An 8,295-nucleotide genomic window follows, 5' to 3' on the forward strand; every position below is an offset into this window, starting at 1 on the left:
CTTTGGTTGAGACGAGTGATCTGCACATAAGTTTGTGCAGCTCACAAACAGAGCCTTAAGCTACCTTTTGAAAATCTCCCAAATGCCCTCATCATTCTTTGGGTTCAGTTTGCTGCTGTAGTTTCACAATCTGAGTAATGGGTGCCTTTGGAAGAAAAACTGTAGGAACTTGCAATGTTATACATAGTTTTGCTAAAACTTGGAGTAGAAATAAAACCTTACACCAGAGCCCCAGGCTTGCATCTTAAGACTTCAGAAAGACAGCCCATAACTGAAAAGTCAATAGATACCCATCACTGACTTTATGGCTGAAGAGTAAATAGATACCTAACATTAACTTTTTTAACTTCAGAGATTTTTTGTCTCACTCCAATAATAATATTGGTGAAGAGCTTGAAAACTGAGCTGGGAGCCCTGGATAATATGTTGTCTCATGCATGAGCAGAAATCAGTATTTTACTATGCCTAGTTATTAAGATTTACTGAGCTATTACACTTATTTATTGCATGTTATTTTCTAGGGCACCTCATGTAATTTAAAAATGTCCTCATTATTTATAATTGTTGACTCAGAAGTCTTCTTCCAATTCACTATATCCTTTCATCTGTTCAGGTTCTCTCTTGCTTAAGGTCTGTTCTGTTTAAAAGTGTATGATATTTAGGAAAATTTTCTTGGGGGTTGAGTGGGAAAAGATCACCCTCTTCAGTTTCTTGTTTCTTTTAAGCCAAGAGACTGTTAAACAGAAGCCAAAGTCTACTTTTCCTGGTCAAAAAGGATCAGAGAGTATGAAATCTCACTCACTCTGTATGCTGAGAGCTTTGCTGGACATTCTGCAAGCTCTAGTAATGTCTTTTCGGGAGCTAACAGTCTGCACACCGGACTATCATGTTAAAATAAGAATAGAGTTAAATGGAACCAGAAGCAATACTATGGTTGCTCCAGTTAGTATGTGGGAATATGGAGAACTTACCTGTTTTGCTGTTCCCAAAGATGAAATATATGAGACAATATCAGACATCCACGGCAGAAAGTTGCATGGAAAATAGTTAAGGCACCAAATGGCAATTCTTGGATTCTACCACTTGTCAAAACATTCCTATCAGTTTGGACTCAGAGCATCCATCTGTGACTAAACCAACTGATATCCTCATTATTCTGCAGATTTACCAGAAATATGCTGATGCCTTTTTTTCTTCTAGCCATCTGTCCCAACTGAAAACAACGAAAGCTACATTAAATAGTACAGAGATGCTACATAGATGTTTCTTTCTACTTTTCTTGCATTAGGAGTGAAGAATGCAAGCTTACAGTTTTCAAACCATCTTAAGCAAGAATCATGGTAAAACACATTGCTGCATGCAGGAAACCTCTTGATAGCCATACTTCGAAATTTTTCTTATTAACAAAATGCAGTACATCAAAATGTTCTGACAGGTTGTGTTCGTATCAGCAGACATTGTGGTGGAGCACAGAGTAGGGTTTGGTAGCCAGGTTTGGTTGATGCTTTGCTGCAGGAACAGCTCATTGTTTCCATTTTCAATAAACTTTGAGGTTTATTGAGAAATTTAATGGAAAAAAGAAAGTGGGCTTTTGCCAGTTGCACCATAACATGGTAACTTTTAAAAATGTTGAAATATTTCACTTTTTTTTTTCTGGCAAGCTTTAGTTACCAGTAGTGTCTTGTGGCATTTCTCTCAATCTAGGTGATTTAGAAACAAGCTAAAATATTTTTCTTTAGGAGTCAACAGTTAGGTAGGACTTGGGCCAATGTGTCCCAGAGAATGGTGCCTGTTCTTGGATGAATAACCAGTCTGTAGGTGTAAGTTCTCCAGTCTGTAGATAAGAGGTTTCCAGACATGTCTGCAGCACTCCCCTTGATCTTATTTTCTGTAATATCTGACACTTTTATGTCTGTAGATTGAAGTGCAGGCAGCTTGTAAGTCAGATGGGTTTTTCTCTTCACTTTTGTTTTCACCAAATGTAAAAAGCACTCTAATCTTTGCAAGATGGCTCTTAAAATGAGATATTCAGATCCCATCCAACCTGTGTTCTGTTTCTGTCACACAAATATCGTATCAAAGTTGGATTGTGGGTGTCTGATTTCGTTATGTCATTGATTTTGTCTGCAGCTATGAAGATTAGAAACGTTTTTCTCCCTTGGAGTTTCAGGCAATCATTTGCATCAGAGGACTTCCATGTATCCCAGCCTCTTGCACCTTCATGGTCAGCTGGGGCTCTCATCTGTTCTCTTTCCTTTTGCTTCACCAAGTTCTCCCTCCACTCAGCACTCAGATAAGCTTAGTCACTTCACGGCTTTTTGGCCTAGGAAGAAGAAAATCTATAGCATACCTATGGGGAGTATTTGACACATGCTATGGTACTTGAGGAATGGGACAATGTAAGTCGCTTATCAGTAGATAATATTCTGGGTTTAGTTTTGGTGGCACGTGAGTGCCTTCAGCTCAGGGACAGGCAACCAAATGTGTTGTCAACCAATCACTGTTGAAAGCTGTTGCATTTAAATAGAGTACAAACGTGGTCTTTATTTGTTGCGTTTACTCTGTTTTTAAAGTCTGATGACTTGTTTTCATTTTGTGTGTGTGGCAGATATCTCAAAATAATGTGTCAATATAGCTAGTGGGAAATTAATTTAATGGAGTCTTAATTTCATTATATCAGTTAAACTTCAGTTATAGATACCTGACCTTTTGAAAAAGAAATTTTAATACAATTGAGGACTTCCATCATGATGAACTAAAGATGAGGTTTCTTGGGGTTTTTTGCTTTGTTTTGTATTTTCATAATATGAGTCATACCCAGTTTTCATAGTTGTGCTAACTGATGACTGTACTGACTGTTTAGATGTACAAGTAAAATGAATTTTTAATTTATGTATATGTATGTGTGTGTTTAATGCTGTTTACAACTTGAAAATAAGGAAGGTATGGTTATATCTAACATTATATGCTTGTCTAATATGTCACTAATCACCTAGATGGTCCGGAAAGTTGGCTGGATTTTCTTTAATTTCAGGAGATTTTCTGAATATTGCTGCTGGAAATTTCAAGGGGGGAAAAATACCTTTCTGTAATGAAACTCAAGCAGACTTTTGATCCTGAATCTCAACCAGCATTAGTTTCTAGTGGGGATTTAGTAATGAATGTGCTTTTCTCTCAGCACAAAACCTGAGGTTAATTTTGCTGAGAAGTATCTTTAGGTCTTAATTAAAACTGCAGTTACTCAGCCTGGTAAGAGTGCCTGGACAGACAGTGCCTACAGATCCTACCCTATTAAATTCTCAGGTATTAAGAAGGATATACTGCATGCAGTACTTTTAACGTAAAGCCTATGCTTTATATATGCAGTATTTTAAGTTAATAAACAATTGCACTGTAGAAGGGTTAGAATTGGAGAGTGCTGTATTAAATACAGGGAAAACGTGTGATGTATAAGAATGTTTTCTCATATTCAGTGGTTTTTGTAATGTCTTTAAACATGATATTGTACAATGAGACACTGGTACAGTGATATGTGTAATGGAGCTATTGATGAGCTGAAAGACTGGTTTGTCGCAAGAAGTGATTTTACAAGCCTAAGCAGAACTGGACCAAAGTAATTCTAGGTTCTGTGGTGAAGTCTTGAAAGGCTGCTGAAGGATGGTTTCTTAGGCAGATATTAAGTACATTTTTAATTTATTATCTTCTCTTGATAACAGTATATCTATATTACCTGTTATATTTTATTAGCATTGCCTTATAGTTATTGGTTCGTGGTTATTTTCTGTATTTCTTTTCTCCCCCACCTTAGTGGAATTGGTCGAAATTGGCCATGGGCCTCTGGCGGCAGCAGCATCTTGGCAGAATTTGGGACTTTGCATCTGGAGTTCGTGCATTTGAGCCACCTGTCTGGAAACCCTGTCTTTGCTGAAAAGGTTAGACTGTTCAGTCAAAATCATGTTGTAAAAGACCAATCACATGTTGGGAGACTGATATCTCTGGGGAGAGATTTGGATTTTCCTCAGTTGTAAGCATTTGTCACAGGAGCTAGATATTTTCTAGATGTTTCCCTAATCACCTTGGCATGTTTTTCTATTATAAAGTCAAAAAACTGTTCTAAAATTATTATGATGCATCTTCTTATATATAGCACTTAGTCCCATAAAACCTATCATTTCTGTTTATGTTCTAAATTAGTATCACATTATACAAGCAGACCATTTCTTCAGTACTTCACCTGGATGTAGTGAAAACAAAAATAGACATCATACTGGGGGGTAATATGTGATGCCTATAGAAAGCAAAGCCCCATGGCTACCTTGTGTGGTTTCAACAAATTTAGTCCTCAAAATGCTGTATAATATCACTACTATCAGTAAGGTCAGAAAGCCCTTCCATTGCACGTTTGAGAAATGTGCTTTGAACTTTGGGGGAAGGAAAAACCCCAAAAAACATCCTTTGGCAAAACAGTTGTCGTGCTTACTAATTATTCCAAAATTTACTAGATACTTTTTATTTAAGCCTTGGAAAGAAACTTTTATCCTTCCCCCAATTTCTGCCTAAGCAACTTTGCTTCACTTTTTTAAGTCAGTGATTCCTATTCTTTAAAATATACTTAATACACTGTTATAATCTATCTTACATTTTTTTTTCCTAATTAAAGCTTCCATTTGTTTTGGTTTTGTATTCTTATTCCAGCTGTCCCATGTTAGTTAAACCTGATATTATCTATCTAATAATCTAATTAATAATGAGAGTCCAAATGTTTAGTAGTAAATTCAATAGCAATGGTCAAATCTAAAATGAATAATAGTTGGACTGAATGACTTTGCCGCAATACCATTGTCAGCACTGAAATAAATTGTGTGAAACTAACTCCAAGCAATTTAAATGCATTTAGGGATGAATTTAAAGACAGAGTTTCTCTTAAACAAATCTGAACTGGGAGGAGGGATAAGGAGGGGCACAGCACCCAGGAACAGCCAGAAACAAACTTGCTAGGTGACTTAATTATCTTTTGACGTTTATGCTAATTTAATGCATTACATCTGTTTTATTAAGAGACAAAGTGTGTTGAAAGTGTGTATATTTAAAATCCTAGCCTATGGTTCTCTTCCAAAGTGGCACTGAGCTATAGCTGCAAGATGCTGGAAATCTGTTTATGCAAGCTGCTCTTAAAACCCCTTAGAGATTGTGATTCCACAGCTCTCCCAGGCAAGCCATTCCAGGGCTGGTATGCTTGGTAAAGAAGAAACACTAGAATAAGCTTTGCAGGGAAGTAGTCATAGAAGAATTAATTGAGGTCTGTGACTTGTTGCAGTCTGCATTTGAGCAATGACACTTAGCAGTGAAGTGTCAAGATGCAGAAGGCAGTTTGTGTACCACTACAGAAATCCTTCTGCAGCTTGGTGTAAGTTAATTTAGCTTCTTCCTCAGCAGCCAGTTCACTTGATCTCTAGGCATTCAGGGTGTTATAATGAAGCAGTCAGTACCTTTTCCATTATGATTTCAGGTCTGTGGTGCTCAGGATAATCATTCTCCCAAATTGCCACATTTGCTTTTTCTGTGACTTAAAATTCAGTGTAAATTATTTCATGTGCTTTGCATGGATCGTGCTGCTGGATGACTCCAGCTGCAGAGCATCTGGACTGTAATTGTTTCCCCAGGCCTCTCATTTGTAGCAAGTTCCTTAACAGTGCCGGTGGAGCGCTCAGGGCTGCATAGATCCCCACTGGGCAAGCTGGTTGTATGCAGCACTTCCAACAGTGCTCTCCTTTCCAGGCAAAACTGCTTTACAGTATATTTCTGCATCTGAACTAGGTGATAGGCTTAATATTTAATATCATTTCTGGTTTGTTTATATGAGGAATATCACAGAATTGCAGAATCACAGAATGGCAGGGGTTGGAAGGGACCTCTGAAGATCATCCAGTCTAACACCCCTGCCAGAGCAGGATCACCTAGACCAGGTCACACAGGAACACATCCAGGCAGGTTTTGAATGTCTCCAGAGAAGGGGACTCCACAACCTCTCTGGGCAGCCCATTCCAGTGCTCTGGTACCCTCACAGTAAAGAAGTTTTTCCTTGTGTTTAAGCTGAACCTCCTGTGTAACAGCTTGTGACCTTTGCCCCATGTCCTGTTGCTGGGCATAATTGAAAAGAGTCTGGTCCCATCCTCCTCACACCTGCCCTTTAGGTATTTATAAACATTAGTGAGATCCTCCCTCAGTCTCCTTTTCTCCAGGCTAAGCAGACCCAGCTCTCTCAACCTTTCCTCATACAAGAGATGCTCCAGTCCCCTCATCATCTCAGTGGCTCTACACTGGACTCTCTCCAGTAGTTCCTTTTCCTTCTTGAACTGGGGAGCTCAGAATTGGGTGCAGTATTCCAGATGTGGCCTCACCAGGGCAGAATAGGGTGGACCTACTGTCCACACTCTTCTTAATGCACCCCAGAATGCCATTTGCCGCCTTGGCTGTGAGGGCACATTGCTGGCTCATGGTCAGCCTGCTGTCTACCAGGACTCCCAGGTTCTTTTCCCCTGAGCTGCTCTTCACCAGGTCAGCCCCCATCCTGTACTGATAAATGAGGTTGTTCTTCTCCAGATGCAGTACACTACACTTGCCTTTGTTGAATTTCATTAAATTCTCCCTGCCCAACTCTCCGGCCTGTCCAGGTCACACTGAATGGCAGCACAGCCTTCTGGTGTGTCAGCCACTCCTCATAGCTTTAAATCATCAGCAAACTTGCTGAGGGTACACTCTGTGCCATCATCCAGGTCATTAATGAATATACTGAACAGAGCTTGACCCAGTACCAGCACCTGAGGAGCACCACTAGACATAGGTCTACAAGTAGACTCTGCCCCACTGATCACAGCTCTCTGAGTTCTGCCCTTCAGCCAGTTCCCAATCCTCCTCACTATCCAGTCATCCAATCCACACTAAGTTTGGCTGTGAGGATGCCATGGGAGACAGTGTCGAAAGCCTTGCTGAAGTCAAGGTAGACCACATCCACTGCCCTCCCCTCATCAGTCCATCCAGGTATACCATCATAAAAGGCTATCAGATTGGTCAAGCATGACTTCCCCTTGGTGAATCCATGTCGGCTGCTCCTGGTAATCCTCTTTTCCTTGACATGCTTTAAGATGGCACCAAGCACAAGCTGTTCCACTGCCTTTCCAGGGAAGGAGGTGAGGCTGACTGGGGTCCTCCTTCTTACCCTTTTTGAAGACTGGAGTGACATTGGTTTTCCTCCAGTCCTCAGTCACCTCTCAATATAATATCATGCTGAAGTAGCTGAGCTTAGTGAAGGCAAGTAGCCTCCGTGCATTTCAGTATCTCATGGAGGGGCAAGATACGTGATATGGCAAGTCCTGAACTTCGGAGCTTGTTTGTGTTGTGTTGTTTCATTACCGAGACTTGACACAGAAACTCCAGAGGTTTTGAAGAGCTCATTTACGTGGTGATGTCAGCTTAGAGAATATTTTAATAGTAATATGATTGCACAGAAGTATTCAGGTATATGTGTTGAATAAGACTTTTTAAATTTTATTTTTAGGGATATTTGCACTTAAACTTTTGTACTGGCACTTTTATTTTGGGGAGGGGAAATGGATTAGTGCTCAGTGTTTTGTACTCTTCCAATAGGTAATGAATATTCGAAAAGTTCTAAGTCGACTGGATAAACCCGAGGGCCTTTATCCCAACTACCTGAATCCCAGCAGTGGCCAATGGGGCCAGCGTAAGTAGATCACTTCTTTGGTACTATGGTCTGTTTATCGGTGTGCTGTTTGCAGTCTTTAAGTTCTTTTAATCACTCTTATGTGTTTTTTGTATATATATAAAGAATTTTATAAAATATAAAAACTCACATTATACCTGAGGTTCTATACAATGTAAAAAATATTACTAATATAATGATCATACTTGCTGTATTTTAATGTACTTTTCTTTGATCTTTCAGTATGGCTTGTGCAAATGGGGAAATGTCTGAATATGTATGGTTTTGGAAAGGAATTTGTAAAATACAAAAGTCTTTTATTAAAAAATCTAAAGTGCTCTCTAAAGTAGCTGTGTAAGGAAACATTATCAGCTTGTCTGAATCAAATTCCTTATTTTTAAATTGCTGGGGCTCCACTGAAGATTAAAAAAAAACCCAAAGAACTAGTATTTCCAGTTAATGCCAGCTTCTATTGAAGTCTAATGCCGACAACTGAAGAAGCAAACTAAACAGAACTGTGTCATGGCATACATTTCCTTTGAACTGTTTCTGGAGACAGCAAAATTAGTAAGGGA

General features: G+C 39.3%; 1 protein-coding gene across 1 annotated transcript in view; it reads left to right on the plus strand.

Moving 5' to 3' along the window:
* The first annotated feature begins 3,509 nt into the window (after nucleotides 1-3,509).
* Nucleotides 3,510-8,295, plus strand: part of LOC104538291 (mannosyl-oligosaccharide 1,2-alpha-mannosidase IA-like) — a 29,316-nt gene continuing 24,530 nt past the window's right edge. The window contains exons 1-3 of the mRNA XM_010181441.1: nucleotides 3,510-3,613; nucleotides 3,809-3,932; nucleotides 7,648-7,741. Of these exons, the coding sequence (XP_010179743.1) occupies nucleotides 3,510-3,613; nucleotides 3,809-3,932; nucleotides 7,648-7,741 (322 nt within the window). The remainder of the gene's footprint in view (nucleotides 3,614-3,808; nucleotides 3,933-7,647; nucleotides 7,742-8,295) is intronic.

Source organism: Mesitornis unicolor, unplaced genomic scaffold (genome assembly GCF_000695765.1).
Source record: "Mesitornis unicolor isolate BGI_N332 unplaced genomic scaffold, ASM69576v1 scaffold19333, whole genome shotgun sequence".
Taxonomy (NCBI): Eukaryota; Metazoa; Chordata; class Aves; order Mesitornithiformes; family Mesitornithidae; genus Mesitornis; species Mesitornis unicolor.